Raw genomic sequence first — 25,164 nt, 5'->3', positions numbered from 1 at the left:
CACAATTACCTGAAAGATGTCAAAACTTTCTGCAGAGGTGAGGACGACCTGGTCTCCTGTTGTGTTGTCCTTTACATTAGTCATTTGGCATTGTGGAAATAAAAACATTTCTTAGTAAAGCTTTAAACAGCACAATGATTGATAATAGTGATTTGAGTAGAAACATACTTTATGGTGCCTGAGCGAGCGGGTTAGAGGTATAAATAAAAGCCAACACAGGTTAAAGTATAACTGTTGTGTACTTTATACCACAAGTAAAAGCACATGACACACGCTTTAGCTGAACATAACCCCTACAGCAGAGTCTGCTGGAGTTTATGCGAAGTTAATCCTTTCTGTAGTTTTGGACTTAGCCCACAATAGTCTCTAAATCAGATCTGAAGTGACTGTTGTGGTGATACCGTGTATGAACAAAAACTGTTGGCACTGAGTTGGTTTTAAGCAGTAATTACGAAACAAAGGATGAAAGGTACTGTGTGTTTATAACAGGTTTTTTCTGTTTTTTCTGTCAGACACGTTTAGCAAAAGGCTCATGAAAATGAGGGATCACATGAAGAAGGATCAAAGAGCTGTTGCCGCCCCTCCTCCCTCGAAGGAAACAGAGGTCGAGGAATGCGAAGAGGCAAAGTTCATGTTCGTGAGACTGTTTGGTGGTAAACTCATAATCCAGGGTGGATTTGTTTTGTTTTTCACTCTCTTTTTGGGCAGTGTCCACCTCTAACGCCTCCACCTTTTCTCCTTAAATTTGTGTAACAAGTTAACACCTGCTTAAACCCATCAGTTAAATGCAGTGCAATAAAAAAACACATCTTGGATGTCTGAGGGAGCAACACGGCATCCAGAAACAGGCTCGATGGCATTCCCCCGTCACGCTTGCAGCAAAAATCATCTGTCACAGACACCCAAAGCAGAGCCACCTGCTACGCCCTAAGAGCATTTTTTTGTAATCATGGAAATTTTTTGCTTTTTTGTTTCCCGGATTTCAACTGACTATCATCGTTGCTGCTCTCCTGCCAATCCATCTTACTGACAGGGTGTGGGAGTGCAATGACAGTAAGTGTCCTGGCCTACAAGTCTGGCATTGTTTAGTTAGACAGTGTGCTTTGTGTGTGTGCGTTTAATTATTAAAATCTACACAGCTCATGTCCTGTTACAGACTTATTCTCCTTCTCTTGCTCTTTCACTCTTTATATCTGATTTTTTGTTCTCTGTACATGAACCCATTTCCTGTCTTTTCTGGCCACGCTGATAGATAACCACAACACCCACAACCATCAGTGAAGCCAAAGTCAGAGATAAAGAATGAAAGTCTAGACAGAGACAATATTAGGTTGCAGCAACACAAAGAAGCTCAGATGTGTGTAATAGTACCCCCACATCCTTTCTCTTAGCAAAACATGCTTGTTTTGCCTGGCAAGCAAATCCAGACAGCTCAAGTATTTGCAAATCCGCAAACAAGGCTCTTTGAAAACAAAAAAAGGCGTCCAGGTATAGTGAAACGTTCATCTTCTTAAAAATTGATTCATCTTTGTGAGCCATTTTTAATGTAGCAGACCTTAAAGTGATACGAGTAAGTGACAGAAAAGGGAAAAAACCCTGCTCTTCTCTAAAAGTCCCAAAAATAGAGCCCAAGAAATAAAACACAAGGTCGTTTAATTTCATGCACTTTTCTTACATCTCCTGCTCTGTCTCTGCAAACTTGCGATCCTTGAGACCTCAGAATTAGGGAGACATTCAAGGGGGGTGGGGGTGGGGGGTAGGAATGCATGTACATATACAAATTTTACAGTGTTTATTTATTTAAAATTATTTATTTAAAGTAAGTTAAATGTCACCCTTATTGCTGTCCCCCGGGGCACGTTCAAAGTTGTTTTTTCAGAGCTGAAAGCAACGTTCATCTTTAATACTATGCTTAGAATTTTGATGCCAAAGGCAGTGCTGAAAGCTGCAGTAACCTGGGTGGCTGCTGTGGCTTTAAAGAGAGTTGACCCAAAGATTCGCAGGTAAACAAGCCAAGTTTCAGTTATGAATTCATGTGCAACAGGGTGGAAAAACACACCTCAGTTTGATCTTTAGGGATCTGTTCATGGCAGTGAAGCTCTGTCATTCTGCTTGTGAGTTCATGTGAGTTCAGCTGATTTTGATTTTGTCTTACAGACATTAGACCCGCCCACCATCCACTTCTAACATGCACTTTTGAATCCTCCGTCGAGCCTTGTTTTTAGTTTTTTTTTCTTTTCTAGCTGTTACAGTGGCCCACCCAGTTGTTTTTACTGGGTTTATCCTCTTAAACATTGAGAGGAGAGAGTGTTTGAACCACACCCCACCTTAAAAAAACATACCTCTCTTATCATGACACATTAGCCATTTCCATGATATTATTGAAGTCTAAGATGATGCCGCAGAGTCTGTCCGCTGAAAGCAACAGAAAGCTACAAACTCCAGATGACATCAAGTAACTGCTTAAACAGTAGTTAAGAAAGCATATCTGCAGTCCTTGTAACCAAGGGAATATAAAAAAACCACATAATAATATTTGGAAGAGAAAACCTTTGGCCCAGACAGCACAAACACATCCAACCAAGGCTGTCATTGAGCAAGTCTGCACAAAGAGTGAGAGAGTGTTCAGGGACACGGGCTTCACATTCATTACAGTGAATGTAACTTCTCATTACAGGACCATTCACACAAACACACACACACACTCAGGTCCTGTCACTGTGTCTCCCTGAACATTCCCTCCGCAGCTTGTGTTGCTGCCTGTTTGAAAGCAGATCAGTAATCCTGGATCAGAGAGTACAAAGGGACCCCAGAGCGTTGGTGATGCAAGCACTGTGTCCAGTGTCCAGCGGGTGACCACATGCTGCCTGGGAGGGGCCGAGGTGGGACAGGGAGGAACGTCCCTGCCGTGACTGACCCTGAAGACAAGCGAACGCTGATACCGGCAGGCCAGCCTGTCTGCTCTGTCTCGGGGGCCTGCTGCCGATGACCTGGGACACAGTGGGAAGTGCTCTCCAGCTCGCTGTGGAGGAATGCAGCTAAGCTGTGAGGAGTGGTGGACTGTGTGACCGGGCAAACAGAGTGACTTACATATACTGTGCTTCATTCAGGGAAGGCCACGTTGCTGCAGGTGAGTATCACTAGGTAAACATTTACCTTGTAAACGCCTTTGGCAGCGTGTGGGTTTCACACTGCAGAGAAAGTTGTAAGCTCTTGTGAACACGCGCCTGTCAGTCACGTACTGCCTGAAAAGTTTGGCCATCACAGGCACCACCAGCTGCGTCATTTGACTGTATGAAAATTTCACAGGCTCAGCAACTGCGTGTGACTGTAAACATTCGCTCTCTCTCAGATGTCCATGGACTCGCTGCAGGACTCCAGTCACACAATGTGGGGCCTGAATGCTCGCTTGAAGAGCTTCTTGGAGCAGGTGAACCGGCTGCAGGAAGAAAACCAGCGGCTGGAGGCTCAGATAGCCAGCTGGGGGGTCAGGAACACCGCGCGTTCCCAGGACTGGTCCAAACAGGAACAGACCGTCAAGGAGCTCCGTGCCCAGGTCAGATGGTATAAAGAGTTATGTAAATTTCACAGCTGTTTGACATAATTGTGGTGCTGCAGTATTATTTCTACTCAGGCTTTATAATAATCAGCTCAAGGCCATCTTGCAGCCACAGGAGAGGAGTGGGTGTGTATAATCAAACAATGAGTGCAGTAAAAACACAGCCTATTGTCCAGTGTAGTGTAGTGTCGATGACAGCTGGATGCAGCATCCTGTGAACAGCCTCGAACACATGTTTAGTTAAAGGATAGGATAGGTGGTTAATGGCACCGTTTTTAAGACCATCACACAGTTTGTAAAATGAACTGCCTTTTATTTCTGAAGTTCCTGTTAGGACTGCATACAAGGACCGCAAATTTAATCTGTTGTTGATCATTTTTAATTAAATATGTGAAAGCTAGATGTAACTTTGCTACGCTGCATGAATGTGGCAACAGTTCATTCACGGCTGATAAAATAATTTGACAACTACAAGTTAATTTATCACAAATATCAGGCCACAGGAATCAGATGAGTTACTAAAGGCTAAAGTGAAAAGCTAGTCGACTAGACAATGCTGCTCGTCGATTAATCGTGTCATGGCATATGACATGAAGTCACTGGAGAACAGGCATGTCCAAAGAAGGAAGGCTGCTGCTGTTGCACTGCTATATTCAAAGTTAGCTGTCACTGTGTGTGTGCACTCATTTCACTGACACATAAAACATGATTTGGTTATTATAGAATGTAGTTAACAGTTTCAAATAGCTCATAAACACACAGCAAGATTTTTACTTTTTATTTCATCTGCCAAACTCAGTCCAATGTTATAATATACCGGTAGTTATAATATAATATAGTCAATTCGCTTCCAGGAGCAACTCGAGACAGCATTTTGGGGTTAGTAGCTCACAAGTCAAGGTTAGCTAGTGTTGCTTAATGCTATTGACGTTTGCATGGAACAAAAACTTGAACAAGCGTAACGCTAACTTCAAAATAGAGAAAGTTGTGCATCAGGGCTGCAGCCGACATGTTTTTGGGGGGCGGGGGTTCGATCTCCTCTCAGTTTCAGTGCTCCTCAGCAAGCAGCTGAGCTGATGATATGATTACAAAACCAATCATCAACCTGAGGCCTAGGGTGTCCTGGTACCCTGTGCACTTATGGGCACCCTTATGTGCGAGCATGTGTTCCTCCCAGTCACATAACTCCAGGTCACAATGTCATTGCCCTCGTGAGCACAGGGGTCCCTGAGTAGGGCAGATGGGGCATCTTCCAGGACTCCACTCAGGGACCCTACTGGGTACATTGAGATGCTGTTCAGCTTATAATCACTGCAAATTACAGGCACTGAACCGAGGGGATAAAAATATACCCACCCCTGCCTGCCACCTCTCAGTGTCAGTCCAACCGCTCCAACTAACTGGTTCCAAGTTGTGCACTGAGATGAGTCTAACTATACTTAGCCATACCCAGTATCCCTCTGCCTCTAGAACTACCTCACACTCCTTCCCCACCAGACAGGTGACGTTCCACCTACCCAAAGCCAGTTTCAGTCCTCAACAAGAGCCCAATCCACATTGACTGGACTCCTATGGCCCCTCCTAAATGTGATTTTGCTTTATTATGTAATAAAACAAATCATTGCAATTGTCCAATACTAAAAGCCAAATACTAAAGACTTGTATGTCATGTAGATATAAAGCTTCTGGTTTATTAGTTTTGAAACTGTTACGAAATCAGTTCTTTTTTATTCCTCGAGGCATCCAGAGACGGCACCGGACTCAGTAGTCATTTTCACAAAACCTTTATTCATCTTCATTCATCTTCAGTTAAGCAAGAGAAGGGGAGGCGCGCAAGGCCGGTGTCCCTCTGCAAATCTTCCACTCCTTTGTTTGTTACAGTCAGCTTTATAGAAGTGACCCCATCATAAAACCCCCACGGTGTGCTGCAAACTCTGTGTTTGTGTGTGTATGCACGTGCACGTGAGTGAGTGTGTGTGCGCGTACCCGTGTGTAAGTGTGAGTGCACGTGAGTGAGTGTGCATATAGGTGTGGGTGCGTCATAACAGTCAAAGCACTGTGTGTGTGTCTCTGTGTACGTGACTTCCTGCCGGTCATAAAAGTAATCTCCTCACCCAAGCTACACTAAATTCCTCTACACAACATACAAAACAGAGTTAACATATTACAAACACTGAGACCCCGACTCTGCATCCACTGGGCCATTGGCCTCTTGTTGTCTTACATTTACAGATAAGCATGTGGAGAGTCTCCTGCAAACCTGCTTCTAAGTTATAACAATTATGAGTTTTTATTAAAGGTACAAGCATCAGCATCAGCAACCCCCAACTGTAGCTTCCTGTCTCCTTTTATGACAGGCTGACCCCCAGTCTCCATAAATTCCTTTCCCTCTACACAATTACACACACTCTCAAGCCTACAGCTAAACCAAACTAAAACACACAAACAAATGCTTCCCTCTTCCTCTGATCTATTGCTGGACCCTCTCATCTAAGCCAATTTAACACATTATATTCTAATAATTATTTTCTTGTACTCACATAATACATAACATTTTTTTTAGCTAATAATCATTTCAGGTAGGTAAAATGCTTTTAGACTTAGTTTATTATTATTATTATTATTATTATTATTTAAAAACTAAAAGGCATGGAATTTTGACATGTAGGACAGGGTGAACAAGTGGGTCTTCAAGGTCAGAGAGGTATGAAGGTGCATTTGAAGCCTTGTAGATGAGCAGCAGGACCTTAAAATCTGCTTGAACCTGTCAAGGTAGCCAATGAAGAGATCTCAGTACAGGGGTAATGTGCTCAGATTTCCCAGTTTTAGTTAAAATGCGAGCAGCTGCATTTTGAACCATCTGTAAACCTCTAAAACTTTTCTTTGGTAGCCCAGAAAGGAGAGCATTACAATAATAAATACGCGAAGACACAAATGCATGGACAAGAACCTCTGCAGTGTCGCTTGACAAAACTTGTCTGATTATGTTTCTTAAATGATAAAAGGTGGACTTTGTTGTCTCTGTTACATGAGACCTGAAAGAGAGCACCATGTCGAACCACACGCCCAAGTTTTTTACCTTTAACATTAGTTATCATTGTAACAGCCTTGGTATCAACGAGACTAATCGAAGATGTTTTGCGTACTGTGAGAGGGCTCGCCACAGATATAGAAAGATATGTCTTGTGCCCGTATCATTACGCTGCCACAGAGACCCACGATTGATGGCTGCCACAGAAAGAATGCGGAAGCGCTGAGTCGACGACTAACAGCAGTGATCTCCCATGACTCAACTGATGGTTTTGAGCTGCTCCCTGGATTTACTGTCACTTTCTTTACACCGTGCATAAGTAGGTGTCACTGACAGACACTAATTAGTTGTTCACATCTTCCCATGACTGCCACAGACAAACTCAGCCAACTTCATTGTCTGAGGATCCAGGGAGTGCTTCCATATAAATGTTAGGGATTAGTTCTTTTTATTTATCTTCTTAAGAAGTGCTCAATTTAGTTACATCACAGGAGACGGGGCAGACATTACTCCATGATGTTGTCAGTCTCCTGACTCACATCCTCACCGGGAGTCTGAAGCTGGGATTGTAATGTTCTATCCATATAATGAGTGAAGCTTGTAATGGTGCTTATGGTAAAAAAAAAAAATGGTGGAATAGTCGATGTTATCTTTGGCTTTCTTTCAGCAAGGGTGTGTCTTCTTTCAAAAGTTTTGTACTCATAAGAAAACAAAGGAGAATGAGGGCGTGTTAAGACTTTTATTTGTGTTTGATATAATACAAGGATCCAATGTTTTATACTTTACTTTGCTGTATTAAAATAATATTAGAAATTATAAAAAATTGTGGGATTTGATATAAATCCCTGCAGAAGGTGTATGCTAAATGAACTCTCCCATGAACAGTATGTAAACAGGATGTGCAAACTGGACCACTGATTGGCTTTCTGAGTGCAGAAGTGACATGAGGAGCAATAACACTCAAAGGATCGATTTTAGCTTTACCTGTAAATTAAATATATCAAGTTTATATTCTACAAGCTATATTTTGAGGTATTAGTGTAATTTATATTTAAAAAGTACAAAGAGGAAGGGCGTGAGCTGAATCGAGTCAATCGCATCACCTTTGATGTACAAATGCTTTGTTTTCTTCTGAATAGGCCTAATTCATAACAGTATCTCTTCAGAGTCTGTGTGCGTCTGATAATATGGGGATTTTGGCATGCAAAGTAGGATGGATTACAAGCATGAGGCGTCTATAGCATGGGTTGGGCATTTTTATAGCTCCTTTTTAATCTCACTGACCACTCAAAGTGCTTTAGATTACAAGCCACATTTACATTTTCACACAAAGTCATATTGCACTTTATTTTATGCATTTAGATTCTTTATGTACGACCAATTTAGAATCACCTCTTAACCTAACATGCATGTTTTTGGACTGTTTAGCAAGCCTGAGTACTTGTAAGCCCACACAGGGTTTAGGAGAATACCGGACCATCAGGCAGGCCGGATTATAAGGCGCATTAAGCGAAACAAAACAGTCAGATGAGTCAAATTTTACTCAACTCATTCTTCTTGCTTCCTCCACTTCCATACGAAGCCCCACAAGGGACATGGGAGAAAAAAAAATTAAGATGAACTTTTGCGAGATCTCGCAAAGGTAACTCGGTAACTCGGGATCTCGCAAAAGTTGAATTCCAGACATCACATATTTGCAAAAGTGCTCTGACATTTTCGGAGATATCTGTCTTTTGCGAGATCCAGAGTTAGTTTTGCGAGATCTCGCAAAAGTTCATCGTAATTTTTTTCTCTCCCATGTCCCTTGCAGGGCTCCGTACTTCCATACCATTGATTCATTAATGTTGAATTCTCTCGCAGCTGCTCTATTCCCATGTTGCTGCAGTATATTAATGACTAACCTCTTATTGTGGATGGATTATCTCAGTTGTTCTCCTGCCTGAAGTTTGGTCCGTTTACAGCATCCTGCCATGCAACTGCATTTGTTCGTAACCAACGGGAACCCTCACGTTAACTTTTACAGAGTGGAAAAAAGGTTAGCGTTTGTCCTCCAGTTTGTTATGCTAACATAGCTGTGTAGCTAGCGATCACGTAGCGCATCATTACATACCAGCTAGCCCAACTTCAGCAACCCTAAAAAAGTCACTGCTGTTTAGTTTTTTGTCTTCATTTATGTTGAAAATGATAGAAGAGCTGTAGGTGGAAACTAGCGAGCTAACTTCCTGCTAACTTCTGACTCCGTTAAATTTAATAAATTCTGTTTTCATGGATGCCTGGATGTTAAACTTAATTGTTACATCCAGTAAAGCAGTAACGCTGATCATTTTATTAAAGATGAAAGAATTTAGACAGTTTTTAACTCCCAGTGATGCCGCAGTGTTCGTTTGACCTTGGGACAGAAGTAGAAGGAGTTTAGGACCCAGATTACTCCGCGAGGCTCCTGACTACAGTAGCCGTGAGGCTCAGAAAATCTATCAAGCAGTGCGGCTTCATAGCTCACAAAAGTCCTACTAAAACATTGTTGACAGATTTTGAGCGCCGTGTACCACATAAAAGGTCAGTAAGCACAACCAGAATTCATACATCAGGCGCACCGGATTATAATACGCACTGTCGATTTTTGAGAAAATTAGGATTTTAAGTGCGCCTTATAATGTGGAAAATAACCAGACTCCACACAAAAGAGTCCAGAGATCACGAGATTCAAACCCAGAACCTTCTTCCTAAAAGTCAGCGGCTTTGCTCTCCCACTTTTTCCAAGTTTTGTGACTTTCATCTCATGATTTGTTTCTTAGAGAGCTGTAGCTTTGATCATGCCACCAGAACATGGAAACTGTATGTATAGAATCACCGGTTAGATTTTGCCTTGACCTCCAAATCTAATCACATCTTATTTGTTTTTTTGTTTTTTGCTTTGTCAGGTCGGTAAACTACTGATGGAGAATGCTCAGCTGGCTTTAGAGTCTGACAGCATGAAGTCCAGAGCGGCTGCCATCCAGGCCAGGTCAGCTGTATTTGGCTTTAATTTTCCTGGAAGCTCCAGTGCTCCTCTTCCTCAATCAATACAATTTTCTGATTATTAATTAGCATTAGGTATGATTTCATATTGCATAAACCTATTGCATGTATTGTATGTCCAAAGTAATCGGCCACAGTGGGCAAAAGACATGGTTTTGTTTGTGTACCATTGGTAGTTTTTACCAGATGACAGGCGCTAATATGGGATAATCATCACCAGCCAATAAAGATGTTTCAGTGTTTGAGGCAAAGCTGTTGAGTTCAGAATAAAAGACTTCCTGTTTTCATCCTGCTGCAATGCTTTTCCAGCTCCCCTTTTATCGCACTCAGGCCAGTTCCCGCTCCTGTGAGCCAACCTGCCTGACTTTGTGCCGCGTCGGCGCTTTCACTTATGTATTGATGCAGAGTGACACAGACACCCCCCCCCACACACACACACACACACACCACCACCACCATCAGCACCACCTCTACCTCCCTCACACACCTCCCGCCTGCTGTCGAATGTTAACCCCTAAAGGACAGTGGATGAAATACCTGTCTCTTCCTTTTATACCTCCACCTGACGAGTTTCCTGACCATCTGTCTGTTTATGATGCACTAGGATGACTCCAAGGTCTTTTTATGTCCTTTTCTCTTTTAGTTATCATTTCTGCAGCGCAATGACTCACAGTCATGGGGTGAAATAAAAACTTCCAGCTGATACCAGAGACTCCAGCCCCTGGTTAGACACTCACTAGCTATTCTTAGAATTGCTGTTTGCATTAGTCAATACTTGACCTTCGAGTGACTGGGTGGGGTTAGCCATATGTTTGTATGTGCTCTGATATTTTTAATAATGAAAATGTTTCCTACAGAGAATTTTTCTCCTGCTCTTTGTAGTTTATTCCAGGAACTGGATCTTTGATGTGGCTAGGGTAATGGAAAGTTTTGTGGTCTGATTTTATTTGTAATTATCCACTTTTAACCACTACATTGTGATGTTGTGCAGTGAACCATTGCTGTAAGACTTAGAGCAAGATTCAGAGATATCCTCAAGTATGTGGTTTGATAACAGAGCAGACAGGCAAACTTAATGCTTTGAAGGATGTTTAAAGCTCACATACTGTCTCTGTGATAGTGAACTCTGAAGAACTCTGAATTATGGCATAAAGATCTCATATTCATAAAGATTAACATGAAATCATAAAGATTTCATATTAAAACCCCTTTTTGAATAATTTTTAGAATATCTGTCCAAGGCAAAGAAAACAGTATAAGACTTTGGATTCAGGAGAGAGACACTATCTCTACTTTTAAGATGAGGCTTAAAACTGGTTGCAGCAGATGACCCACCCCTCCCCTCCCTTAGCGTAGTTCTGCTGGAGGTTTCTTAAAAGGGAGTTTTTCCTCCCCACTGCTGCCAAAACGCTTGCTCATAGGGGGTCACATGAATTTTGGGGTTTTCTCTGTTTTCTTTGTATTATTGCAGGGTCTTTACCTTGAAATATAAAACACCTTGAGGCAACTGTTGTTGTGATTTAGCGCTATATAAATAAAAGTAAATTGATTTGAGTTGAAAGCTGTAGATAGGATGTGACTCAGTCTTTAAAGCTTGAAGGAAGCAACTACAGTTTGTCATGGCATTGAGTCTGTGACCCAGTGTTTTGTGTTTGATTAAGTTATATTCCTTGATTATTTGTTATTCATGGCTGGGTTTGTGTTTATACTATATTTGTTGTTCTATCTCCTAGTTTCGCTCACTGTGTCTTCCCTGTGTTCCACAGTGCATCATGTCAGTCATGTCTCAGTGTCTAGTCCGTGTCTCTGAGTCTGCGTCTCTGCGAATGTCTCATGCTTCCTGTTTTACTTTGATAGTCCTTGTCTTATGTTAGTGTATTCTGCTTTGCTTCCTTTGTCTTATTATGTCTGATTTGTCCCAGCTGTGTTCCCACCTGTTCACCATCCTCTCATTGTCCTGCCTGTGTATTTAAGCCCTGTGTCTTCCTCTCTGTGCATTACCTGTTGCATTTCTCTGTGCTCCAGGCTCCATGTCTCAGGTTGTTATGTTTTATGTCCCGAGTTTCTAGTCCCAGGCTTTTGTTCCTTTGTATCACTTTAGTTTCACCCAGTTTAGGTTTTGTTTCAGTTTAGTTGCTGCCATGTTCAGCTTTTGTTTGTTTCGTTTTCCCCACTGTAATTAAAGCTCACTCGCAATACGTCATTTGTCAGTGCCTGCACTTGGGTCCTTTCTCAGTTCAGTTCAATTCAATTTTATTTACACAGCACCAAATCACAACAACAGTCGCCTCAAGGCGCTTGATATTGTAAGGTAGCCCCTACAATAATACATACAGAGAAAAATCCAACAATCATATGACCCCCTATGAGCAAGCACTTTGACGACAGTGGGAAGGAAAAACTCACTTTTAACAGGAAGAAACCTCCAACAGAACCAGGCTCAGGGAGGGGCCACAGGGCCCTTCTGTGGAACTAGCTCCCTGTTGATTTTCATCTTTTGTCCAGTTTTCTTTCCGTCGAACCAAATGAATTGTGGCAGAGGATTTAACAGGTTTCTTTCTTTTAAAGGGGAGTTTTTCCTTCCCACTGTCGCCAAGTATGTCACCACGGGAGGTCGTCTGATTGTTTGGGTTTTCTCTTTATTATCATCGGGTCCTTACCTTACAAACGCACCTTGTGGCGATAGATTTGATTTCACGCTATAAAATTAAAGTTGAATTAAATTGAATTGAATTTACTTTTGTCTTTAAGTGTGAGGTGGGAGCAGTTAACTGGTTCCTGCCTGAGGATCTCGGGCCATGCACTGGTTGGCACAAGGTTCCAGTGTATTCTGGAACAAGGCCACAAAGAGCTTTAAGAGTAAGAAGCAAAATCTTGGAAACAATTGTAAAACTAATGAACAGCCAGTGTAGAGTCAGTAAAATCTGTGCAATATTTTTAGACACTTTCATTAGTTCCTGAAAAAAGTCTTACTGCTGCATTTTGAGTGATTTGAAGTCTATTGATCGATTTTTGATTAATAGCTTGTAAAAGAGCTTTACAATAATCTGTCCAAGAGGAAAAGCTGAGTGCTAAAACTCAGTGTGGATTATACCGACCCTCAGGTGGTAGTACCAGGGATCGGGTGACCTTATTTACATGTTTCTCAAAAATGCTTGTCGTGTTGTCATCGTCGCCCTCTTCTTCCTCTTCCTGCCTGGTCTCTTTAGGGATCATCTGTCTCTGTCTCAGCCTGTCACATCAACCTTCTCTGCGATCTTCCTCCATGTTGTCTGGACCAATGATGAGAATTTCTGGGGTGTTTTCTTAGTTTACTTTCAAATTGCCCTACTCAGTCATTTCAGTTGCTAAATTAGCTCGGTCTCGAGCCGGAGCGATAAATAAAACATGACTTTGAACATACCTCCGCTGCAAAATTGCCAGACTACTGGCAGATTCAAACCCAGATCCTTCCTCTTGTGAGGGAGCATTGTTTATCACTGCGCCACTTTGGACCCTGGCATGTCACAAACAGTGCATATGAGCATTTCACTCACAAATTCAGGATTAATCAAGATGTTTTTCACCAGATTTACAAGTTGAAATAAAAATGACACATTTTTAACCCGTTTACACTTCTCTGAAGCAGTTAACTGGAAAAGCAAAGGTTGAATCTTACAACACAGATTTCAATACAAAGGTCAAACATTTGATGCACAGTAGCGATCAAACCTCAATTTAAATGCTTGCCACAGTGTGAGCTGTGATCCTGTGGTGAGTCCTGAAGGTACTCCAGGTAGGCTGCAAGCAGTGATTTATAATAAAACACAAAAAGCTTTTGACTTTTTGTCATCTATAAAGTACCTTTCAAATGTTTTAAATTAGAAGATTATCTAAAAATCACAACTAATCAAACAAAAACCTGGAATTTAACTTGAATCATTATTCATTAATTTTAATTCATGTGGTGTCTTTCATCTTATTCTGGTGTGTTTATCAGCTTATTCCATTTTATTAAACATTGGCTGCACATGATCTGCTAAACTTCCAGTTTGAACTGAACCAGATTAAAGCAGATGCTACCCTGGACTGGTTTTGCACCAGTTAGATGTTAGCTGGTCCTCTAATCAATCATAAATTGCTCAGCAGGCATATTTAGTTAAGGTTGAAATTAGGATGAATTCATATTTTTGTAATGGCCTCAAAAATGCAAGTTTTCCCCCAGAAAACAATGTGAATGGATGCCGGGTGGTTGGTGTGTTCATGCATTTTACTGTTTAAATAATAAAACTAGGTCGATATGTGTCAATATCCCCTCGCAGGTGCGAGACCGAAGAGAGGAACACCAGGCGTCTGGAGGAAGAGGTGGCTCTGCTCAGGGAGACCAAGAGGACGGCAGATCACAGCAGCATGATACTGCATGCAGAGGTTCACCGCTCCATGACAGAGCTGCAGGAGATGCACCGGGAATTTGAGGTCATTAAATGTTCTTCTGTCTTGCCTTCTCATTCATTTGTCTTTTTAACTTTGCTCTCTTTTCTGTCCTCCCGTGCTTTTCCATCTGCATGCACAGTAGTAACTGTGTTCCAAAGTAGAAACTAGCTCACCCCTATAACTTCAGCGAGAACATTCAGGGTCCCTGGAGGCTGCAAAACTCAGTAATTCTGAGACAGAGTAGAGGAAGAAGAAGCGAAGAGGCAGGAAATTACAGTACCTGCATGTTTGGAGGAATGAGTTGACATTTTCTCGTTGGTGCTGGATTCAAACTGTCATCTTGTAGTGGCTGGAAAAGAGAGCAGAAACCAGCCCCTACAAGTCTATAACCAGTTTTCACACGTTTCCACTGCAAAAACATTGTGGTGCCAAAAAGCTGCCTTCGGCATGTAACAAACTTAAGGCCTTTGAAGCCTTTATTGTCAGTGGCTGTGGAAAAGAGGTACATGATGAGGCACATTTTCAAGGGACTGTCTATTAACTGCATCTGCTGTCTCGATCTCTCACATTAAAAACAGGATGAAAAACAATTTCCACACAGTCTTTGTTTGTCCCTTCACTCTGACCTCCACAGATGTGCTCCTCTCGTGAACGCTACATGACCCTTAAGTGGTTATGATATATAAAATGTGTGTAATAGTCCTATTTAGATCTCTAATTATAGGAATACTTGTTATAATAACACGTAAATTATAAGTGATCTGTTCCAACCTCGACATAATAGTCCTGTAATGACTGGGTGTGCATGAGCACTTTTTTTCCTTGTGTGAGAAACAGCTCACAGTGACCTCGTCCGTCCCTCCTCCATCTTTTCTTTCCTCCCTCCTTATCTTCATTTTCTCATTCCTGCTGACTAATACTCCCCTCCCTCACTTTCAGGATCCTTTCGTGCACACACATATGCATAAATGTGGTATTGATCCCTGCTTACTCTTCCTCTCCTTGTCTCTCCACATGTGTTCCCACTTTTTTCTCCTTTGCATTTTACTCACCTTTTTCATTCAGAATTTATTTTAATCCAACTCTCATCTCTCTTTTTGTCTCGCCTGTATTTTTTACCATCCTTCACCCTCCCCTCTCTCTCTGCTCCCTTTCTCTCTCCCTCCCCCTGGTTGGCTGTTTTGCAGGCAGCCCGGGCTCTGCAGCTGCAGCGGGCCAGCTCCTGTGATGCTCTGTTAGCGACGGCCACGGCAGCAGCAGCAGCAGCAGGAGGAAGGGAGGAGGAGGATGGCACAGGGATGGAGCTCACCCAGCTCCTCGACCGAATCAGAGCGCAGTGCGAACAGAGCAGACTCCCCAGCCCGGGGGAGAGACACCTCGGCCTGGGCGCCATCTCAAATCCAGCCCCCGGCTTGGTCGGGCCTCCTCATGCTGGAGCTGGAGCAGCAGCAGCATCCAGAACACACAGAGGAGCCCTCAGCGAGGTACGCATCCACTCTTACACAATCTTCACTTGTCTTTTCTGAGGACAATGGTCCTGATCTGTGCCGGTCCGACACACCCTCAGGACCAACTCCAGGCTGTCCCACAGGCAGGGTGATGCATGTGCCCCGCTGGTATTTGTTGACTGGGATAAAAAGCTTGAAACCTCTCCTTCCTTGCTATATGGCCTGTTTGTGTGCAGATTGTGTGTTTGTCTCCTTTCTCTCTTCATCTAAACACAGTAGTGGTGGTCTGTGTGAATGATCCCTCACCTTCATTAAATATTTACAACCCAAAATACAACCTAAGCATCCTCATCCTGTGTCTAGTAATAGCAGCTTTGTTTTGTTTTGACGTTTCCACTCTTATTTTAGCTCAGCTGGCCTCTTTTCTGGGAAAAACACAGTCCAGAAGCTGTTTATTATTCCACAGCACCATGACTTTGGTCTGACAGCAACAATAAAGTGCCTTCACCAAGGGCTGAGAGCGACCACGGCACTAAATCAGGGCAGGTTTTATTAAATTCTGCTGTTTACATCAGACCCACTAACAGCAGCACAATGCAGCAGTCAAGAGCTGACAACACGGCAATAAAAAATCATTCAAAGATTCAAAAACTGCGTTTGGCTTGTTTCAGAGGAGTTCTTCTTTTCCTCTAATCTGTAGGAATTAAGGCAAGGGACGTTTGCGTAGCTAAAATGAATTGTTTTGTGGGGGTCGTGAGCAGTTAATATACTTTAACTGATTTATCAATACATGGACAACTGCTTCTTGTTGTCCTGTTATGTGTGGATGTGGACTCCAGAAGTCAGACTAACACACGGGCAGGTGGAAAACTCAAAGAATACCTTTAATGAGTACGTGTAGACAGTTCAAGGAAAACAAAGTCCAAAAGGTAACTAAATCCAGAAGGAGGAAAAAACAAACCAACCAGGAAACAGGACAGGAAGGAATAACAAATGCACCGACAAAGGACTGACTGGGCTTGTACACACACTGAGGGATATTGGGAATTGGACACAGCTGTAGGAAGCACAACAAATGGGGAAGATGAGATGAGGGGAAGTAAAGTGAATGCAAGGCACAAGGACAGATGACTTATCAAAATAAAAAAGGAGGTGAAATAAAACTGAATGGGGAAACAGACACAAATGAACACAATACGGGGGAATTACACAAAAGTGTGAAACTAAACTCTAAACTACCAAAAACTGAGAATGGAACTAAACTGAAAAATATATAAAGAACAGTAACCAAAGATTATAACCAGGAACTAAGGAACAAAGGAAGACTAAGAATTGCCAGAAGACATTCAGATAAAACATCTGGACTTCTTTAAGTTGCTTGAAGATGTTTCACCTCTCATCCGAGAAGCTTCTTCAGTTCTAAGGTCAAATGGTGGGGAGTCCCAGATTTGACCTGGTGGGGAGTCCCACCATTTGACCTTAGAACTGAAGAAGCTTCTCAGATGAGAGGTGAAACGTCTTCAAGCAACTTAAAGAAGTCCAGACGCTTTTCTTTGCAAGCTCCTTTGACTACGATGACCTGGATGACTGAGAACCTTCACAGACATTCAGATAAAACAAAAATACAAAATCTATAAACTTAAGACACTCGGTCCGTTACCCAGGACCACAACTCCCTGTACAGCATTAGGAGCCTCTGTTTGTATTTTACCTGCTAATTAAACTAAGCAAGCAAAAATATTAGAAATTAGGATAGATTATTTGCCAAATATGTATTTGGCAAATAATCTATCCTAATTTCTGCAGCTCTGCCGAATAATTATCTGTTTTAGATCTTAAGTGCACACACCAGAGTTTACGCTCTGTGTCTACATTGTGAACTGCCTGGTTCTGGAGATTTTAGCTGAGTAGACATCAGCATTTGCTTCTGCACACTGGACAATCACTTTATGGTGTTCAAAGTGCCAAAAATGACATAAAAAGCGCAGCAGTAATAGGTTATTTCAGAGACAGTAATCTGGTTGCTGAAACAAAGTATAAAGAGCTCCACAAGACAGAAAGATAATATAATAATATGTAGGTTTAATTTTAGGAGGAGCTGTCTGGATACCGTGTAAGATTATACAGAGCAGCCTCGTTGTCCCCGGGAACATTTACAATGTTTACCTTATGAAACGTCAAAGTCTGAGTGCAAAATAGACTAAAGAATCCAAACCTCCATCCATGCATGACTTCTGTCATCACGTTCAATGACAGTAAAGCTCTTTAAGCTTAAAGGCGCCAATTGGAGTTGTCTCTGAACAAACAAAAGTTTATATTTAGATTTTCTTAAAAGCCTGGATTGGAATCGCAGCAGATGCAATTCAAGCTTTGTATAACTGTAATAATGTCAAGATGATGTCATATTCTGCAGTTTTCTTGCTACTGGAAATGAAGATGAAAAGACTTTCCATAGTGCTGTATAAGTGAGGAGAATGTGGTGCACTGATGTTTCACGGTATGCAAGCGTGAGTCTGACCAGGCAACGAACAGCATTATGCACAAATTAAAAACATAACAGGATGAAAAGAAAAGCAAAAACAGGAATAAGAACAAAAAACTGTAGAATTTTAAAAAATGTACCGCATACGAAAGCAGATCAAATGCAAATATTTACCCAAACACATGTCAACAGTATATAAAGCACACACATGAATGAGCTGTTCCAGAACAATAATGTTAACCCAGTGATATAATACACATAATAATTTAACTCCAAGAACAGATTTCAGCGTCAACATGCTCCACATATAACGGCCCTATTAATAACTCACTGATATGTTCTTATGTAATATAACACAACACCAACACAACCTCTTCTGTAAGAGTTTTTGTTTGGATTTTACTTCTAGTGCTTATCTTCTGTTGGATATAGATGATATATGTGTATGATGTAGGTGTCATATATAGCTCGTTTCAAGTGTATGCTCAACTTTCAAATAAAAATCTATGTATATGCAAGCATATGTAAGGAGTCCCTTTTAAATCCACTGTCAGGTCAATGAGCTGCTGATTTCAGCTAATATTGCCCTAAATGAATGTCTCCTTGATTAAAGATCTTTTTTTAAATTTGTTGCAACTGATAAATGGAGTCAGTGAAGTAACAAATTATACAGGAAGTATCTTGCGTAACTTTGTTTTATCTGTCAAAATATTGTCATGAGTGCTGAGACAGCTTCACCGCTCTGCTGCGTTTTAACGGGGCGAGGACGAAGGGTGTGAAACGCCTCACAGCTGTACAGTGTGTGGACAGCTGTGTGTACACGCTGTCTGTTTACCTTGCACTGAAACACACATCACCAAAGGCACCACCTGTGACTGCTTCGCCTCTGTGTTGTCTGACGGTGCCAGTGGGAAAAAGTACTTACTCATGAGGTGTGTGTGTGTGTGTGTGTGTCATTGTGTGAACAGGCCTCTGTTTCGTTTACATAGTACAGATATTAAACCCAACAATTGCATCTCATCAGCTACTTTACATTAACACAAATATGAAACCACTTGAGTGTGTTCTATAAGGGAAAACTAGGTAGTTGTGTGAGTGTTTGGCGAAGAGGGTGGTGGTGCTGGGATTCACACCTCTTTAAACATCTGGCTCCCCTCTCGTTGTGCAGGAGGAGGCAGCGTGGGCGCAGGTGAGCCTCGGCGGCGCCGCCCTGAGGGAGGCACGGGCCGAGCTAGCCGAGGCCAGGAAGCAGTGGCACTCGCTGCAAGTGGAGATTGAGACCCTACATGCTTTGGTAAGAAAAAACAAATATCTAAAGTTATCATTCACACTGTTAACACTGCTTCAACACCACACGGCAGACTGCCTGTGAAAAGACGACAATAACAAGAAAAAATACTGTTTTTGCGTAATGTTTCAATTTAGCAACTAAAGGGAGTTTTAATACATCTGTGCCAAGATATACATAAGGTTTCTATCTTTCAATCATAGATACTTTATTATTATTTCTTCATTTTCAGAGCTGCTTTCATAAACATTGTGTAACTGATTCCATAACTGCAATTCATGGAAAATCTAAGGAATGAAAACTGGAATAAAAAGAAGAAAGTTATGAATATAAAAAAAAACCTCATTCAGTTTAATTTCAGTTCAGTTTATTTAATTCCCAACTGCTGCTTTAATACAATTTTACATTATGGATGTGAATGAACCCACGGAATTAGAAAAAACCCTCTAAAGATCAGACAAACCCCTGTGAACTGTGGGTTGGCAATGGTGGGAAGGAAGAACTCATTTTTAACAGGAAGAAACCTTCAATAGAACGAGGCTGTCATGGTTGGCTGTGTGGCAGGCAGGCAAGCAGGAGTGGTGGACCCAAAATGCAGAACTCAGACACGGAAGTGAGACTTAAAGCGCAGCTTTATTGCTTGGAGAAACCTCGTACAAACTAAACTCACTAAAAGAAAATAAAGGTCGTAATAGTGGAACTGAGGACTGAAACACTAGAAAAGAAACACTAAACACGGAAGCAGAACACACAGCTAGTTGAAGGTACGATACTAACACAGAGAAACACAGGGCTTAAATACACAGACGGCAGTAATCAAGGGATGAGAGACAGGAGGGGAACACACCTGGGAGAAATCACAGCTGACGAGACAGGGAAACGTAAACTCAGCACACTCACATAAGACACAGACCTTCACAATAAAACAGGAAACTCAGACACAGGGAACCAGACAAGACGCTGAACTGAACAGACAGATTCACAAACAGACACCATAGACAGACAGAGATACAGACTCAGACTCAGAGGCAGACCGAATATAACACGTAGAACTCAAACAATAATAATCATCATAATAATAAACTAGAAAATGACAATAATAAACTTAAAGCGCTGGGTCACTGACCCAGGACCATGACAGAGGCTTAGGGAGGAAGAGCAGTCTGCTATGAACAGTTTGAAGGTGAGGAGACAAAGAGAGGAGCATAGAAAGACAAGAACAGCATAAAACAAGCATTAAACTGCTAGTCACCTGATCCAGTCCTAACTAAGTTTTTAGCCTTGTCAATTTGATACACTAGTTAACAAAGTGACCTTTCGTATGCCCACAGAGCAGCGTAACATTTCCTCTTCTATGTACAATGCTTTCTAGAAGCACCTAATTATTAAGACTGGGAAAAGAGTCATGACTTTAATTTTGCTGGTTGATGATAAATTAAAAAGCTGCACAGAATCCCCCTTAAATTTAAAAACGCTGAGTTTACCGTCGTCTAACCGCTCCATCTGGAGAGCTCTGAGCGCTAAAGCGTTTCGATTCATTGTTGACACGAAAGTTTTAAAAGTCTTGATATATTTAGGTGAATTTGTAAAATTGTTTTATTTAATATCGTTTTGTATTCACTGCATTCCTTTTTAAGAAAACAAAGACCATCAAGTCATGATCCAAACAGGTCTTTATTCTCTGGCGTCTAGGAGAAAGGCCTGGAAACGTCCCTCCAGCACACCCAGAGGCTCTACTCCAGCCAGCTGCAGGATCTTTCCCAGGTGATCGCTGGGCTGGAGAGCGAGCTCGAGCAGGTGAGGAGCGGGTTGGCCACCCAGCGTCAGCGCCACAATCAGCTTCTCAACACTAAGATGAGGCTGGAGAGAGAGATTGCTACTTACCGCCGTCTGCTGGAGCGCGAGGAGGGAAGGTGAGCGCGAGACAAAGGGCGAGGAATCTTAAAAGAAGACAGGAGGGTTGTTTGAGCTGGAATTTTGTGGTTTTAGAGTTCTTCCTTGTCTTTACAGTTTAATGAAATGTCTTCCTTGAGAAAAAGAAAAAGATCGCGCATCAAGCAGCAGAGTCTGACAAACTTGGCACGCGCTTTAGTGCCGTGAGCAAGTTAGAAGCGTCATTGTCAGAAGTAATGCACAAAGTAAACAAAATTACTTCTTGTTTGTTTTCTTTAACTTGAGCTGTCAAGCTTTTATGAGTTGACACTTTCAAAGCTTAACCTTTATCTTTTGGATTATGTTGAATTTACCTGAATACAAATTCAAAATCCACAATAATTGCAAGTTGAGACGTACTCAGGCCCTGCTGTCCGCCCATACAACATAGTGGCACATAAACATTTCTGTTAAACTGAAATGAAGATGACAAACTCTCCGATTCATAGCCTGAAAATCCAGCTGTCTTTAATTACATGAGCTGACAGAATCCAGACAGTAGAGGTGTCTTTGTCTGGCTTTTTCTGCAAGCGCCAAGTTGTTTTATAGGGGAATATTCAGCTCACCTGACGGGGCCTTTAATTATCTCCTTCCATTTGGACGCTAGACTCTTCTGAGATGCTTCAACACATTCGCTGCATCAACCGCACTGCTGACGTTTTATAGCTAGGAGACATCACTTTGACTTTATGCCACATAGGTTACGGGCAGAGTGGAGTGCTGCCTTTGATTTGTCTCATCTCTTTAGATTAATGACGATGATGCAAGGACGGGCAGGACGCATATGAAATTTCTATTGTTTAGTCATATTTGAGAAGGGCGGCATTGAGTGGGATAAAACACAATAAAACAAGAAAAAATGAGAGAGCAGAGCATCTGCACGCATTAAAAACAAGTCTCACTGAAGCTTCAGCACATAAAACCGCTGAGGTTTGTGAAATGGGTATTTACCGAATAAAAAGCACAAAAGATGATTCTGAAAGGTCGCGCCACAATGCTTTTAGATCATCTGCTCAGTCCAGAGAATACATCACCATTGTCTTTTGCACCACACTGTGTTAATATCGCAGATGAATTGTTAAATAACAACAACAGAAGTCATGCTCGTGTGTCAGTGAGGTTGTAGGACACATTGCACTGTGCTGCATCATTTGGCTCCAACTGCTCTCACAACCTGCCAACATTCACAAGTATGCAAAACACAAAGCAAACTTTTAAAATGATAGCGCAACGTTACCAACAGTAATGTCAGAAAAAGGTAGTTCTGCTGATAATAGTTCCCAAATTTCTAGAAACTGTGGCTCAGTTTCTCCAAACTCTGAATACAGACTGCTTTGTCAAAACTCCACACATCAAAGGCCTCAAAACAACGCTCTCTCTATTCAAACTGAATCCTCCCCCCAAAATAATACACACTGCTGTTCTATGCTTATGTCTTATAGAACATCAAAGAAACGCTCGTGTGGTAAAAACATCAAACCGTGTTTTAATGGCTATATATTTTTTAAACGACTTATTATAATTTCCAGTTCTTTTGATTCTCATATTCATCATCCGCCTTCCAAGTGTGACGTTACGTTCTTCATTTGTGCTCGTTTCACCCACTGAATTGTTCTTCCAGCGGAGTTTAAACAGGCGCAACATGAGCGAGGCTAATTGGCAACCAGGATGTTACATTTTGATGTCCGGTGTTCCTGCAGGTGAGCGAAGTGTGCAGAACGATGACATCTGAGTGAGACCGGGAAATGGGGTTTGAGTGATGTTACTGTTACACTTCATGAGCTTCGTGTTTTCCAAATTGTGTGCATAGTTGAAAATGAACCTCCAATTTGTAAGATTGGGGAAACCTGCAGTCGGCTGAGACTGAAGAAGTCACTTGGATGAGTGACGAAACGTTTCTCCCACTAAAAACTCTACGTCCAGATGAACAGAATCAAATTTTTTGGAACATCTAAAAGCAATTTTTAGTACGGATTAACATCTGAGGATTTCCTTTTTGACAGCCCTAAGAGAGGTGCTGGTTTGAGGCCTGGTTTTATGTTTGCCACGTGCTTGCTCTTAGAGGATTGTTTGGTGGGGTTTCTTTACAGTATAAAGCACCTTGTTGTGAATAAAATTCCATTCAGTTGTTTTTTATTAAACCTGTTCATGTGTTTCCAGTTGGCCAAACTTGTTTAAATTGATACCTTTTTTTTGTTGCCTTTTCTGTGTTTATCCCTCCCACAGTCTTCAGCTAATCTGCTTTTCGTTTCACATTAGCATAAAGGATGGGAATTTCCTGGGAATTAAAATGACATGATGAAAGCAGATGACTAAGAAGCAGTTGGGGTGGTATGGAAGTATCAAACGACTTGAAAATTAGTAGTAACTTCAGGAAGTTATAATGGCTTTAATTGGAGACAGACCTCCTGCCTGCATAAACATGTATTAGCAGTCGTGGCTTCTACATTACTGTGGATATGAACGCAGAGCGGAGAGCTAACGACCAGCAGTCTGGTTACAACCATAGGTGCTGTATCCTTCATTCTACAGAGAAGCGAAAGTAAAGAACTGTGAACTCATGATATGACAACTTGGTGTCAAACATGGAAACAATCAGACTTCAAGGGATATAGTGCCGCCACAGATCCCTCCCGCCGTCCGAGTCGTACATATATTACACATCTTTACGTCTTCATGTGCCTGCAGATACATGGGTCGTACTGCACAGCCGATGGTTCTGCGGCCATGGAGGTCTTCAGTCGTGGAGCCAAAGGAGAATGGACTTGAAAATGGTTTCAGTGACCTCGCCGTTACTCCAGACGAACCCAAGTCAGAGCCCCTCCCTGACATACCTTCACTCCTCCCAACAGAAAATGGGCTGAAGAAAAGCATACTGTACAGACAGCGAAGCCTGGTGATACTCACAGGTAAGACACACATTTACCTCGCTGTGCGGAGCAAACCAGTCCCTCTTTGATTTAAGGTGTCTCTCATACAGTGTGTCATAATTAAATGAGCCAATGTGACACATTAGGCCTTGTGCTGACCCATGTGTGAGCCACCTCTGGCAAACCAGATCTGGGCCACCAAAGGGCCATCATTCTTTGCGGTATGTGCAAAGAATGTGTAAGCATATTGTGTGGGCCAGATCCGGGCCATACCAACTTTGCTATGTGGGAATAAGTGTTTTGTCTGCAAAATTGATGAAGCTAACAGAACTCGATAGCGTTACAATTTAGCTCTCCAACCCATTTCTTTTTAATTATGGTGACTTCTGGCTCCAGAAACCAACACAGTAGCTTAAATGCTAACACCAAAACCGGCAGGTAACGTCACAGTGGCTATGTCCATCTTTTATATACAGTGTATGGGCCTCATCAGAAAAATCAGCTGTGCAGCACTGAGTGGGACATCTCACATCATACTGACAGAAAGATAGCCACCATGTAGCCGCCATTCCTCCATTTTTCTTTTTATTGAGCCAAAACCCTTAAAGGGACTTAAACACAGGACACCAGGCAGGCAGACGGGGAATACTACAAGAGATGTCAATGGACTCTAATGTACAGGGAAAAAATAACAAAAAGCTCTGCAAATATACTGCGGGACATTTTGATTACTGTATAAATATAGAACAGGCAAATATAGAGTGTAACATGAGCCCGGTGTTATGTTCAGCTTCAAAGGAGAGGTTCAGGTAATTTCCATGGGAACAAATGATATGTAAATGTCTTTGGGTCGCATCGGTAATCTTATTTTTTTGGCCAAAAAGCTGACGTCTCATCATTTCGGTGCATTCCTCTTTATTGATGGAAAAGTAGTGACACGCCTACTTGTTGCAGTCATTTCTTATTATGGTTTATCTTTAACGACTTCTCGCAGAGCCAGAACTAGATAAGGACTTGCCAATCTCCACTGTGAAGACTCAGGAGATCCTTCAAGGCAATGTGGTGCAAGAAAGCGCGGAGGGTCACGGCACCATTGAGTAAGTATTGATCGCTGTGCTCCCAC

The 25,164-nt window shown here is 41.9% G+C and overlaps 1 protein-coding gene across 2 annotated transcripts in view; it reads left to right on the top strand.

Annotated features, from left to right (window-relative positions):
* Nucleotides 1–728: 728 nt before the first annotated feature.
* Nucleotides 729–25,164, top strand: part of krt222 (keratin 222) — a 31,049-nt gene continuing 6,613 nt past the window's right edge. The window contains exons 1-10 of one of the 2 annotated variants that reach the window (XM_085278066.1): nucleotides 729–1,053; nucleotides 2,748–3,130; nucleotides 3,353–3,556; nucleotides 9,512–9,594; nucleotides 13,910–14,063; nucleotides 15,209–15,505; nucleotides 19,120–19,245; nucleotides 20,932–21,152; nucleotides 23,860–24,080; nucleotides 25,036–25,138. In XM_085278066.1, coding sequence (XP_085134192.1) covers nucleotides 3,353–3,556; nucleotides 9,512–9,594; nucleotides 13,910–14,063; nucleotides 15,209–15,505; nucleotides 19,120–19,245; nucleotides 20,932–21,152; nucleotides 23,860–24,080; nucleotides 25,036–25,138 — 1,409 coding nt within the window. In that variant the 5' untranslated portion in view covers nucleotides 729–1,053; nucleotides 2,748–3,130. Of the gene's footprint in view, nucleotides 1,054–2,747; nucleotides 3,131–3,352; nucleotides 3,557–8,455; nucleotides 8,626–9,511; nucleotides 9,595–13,909; nucleotides 14,064–15,208; nucleotides 15,506–19,119; nucleotides 19,246–20,931; nucleotides 21,153–23,859; nucleotides 24,081–25,035; nucleotides 25,139–25,164 lie in introns of those variants that run through there. The other variant, XM_085278067.1, reaches the window with a different exon arrangement.

Source organism: Mchenga conophoros, linkage group LG6 (genome assembly GCF_057382185.1).
Source record: "Mchenga conophoros isolate Kocher_MC1m ecotype Shallow Benthic linkage group LG6, M_conophoros_male_GT1.1, whole genome shotgun sequence".
Lineage (NCBI taxonomy): Eukaryota > Metazoa > Chordata > Actinopteri > Cichliformes > Cichlidae > Mchenga > Mchenga conophoros.
Note: the sequence above shows the minus strand (reverse complement) of the source record. Positions and strands in the feature narration are given on the sequence as shown.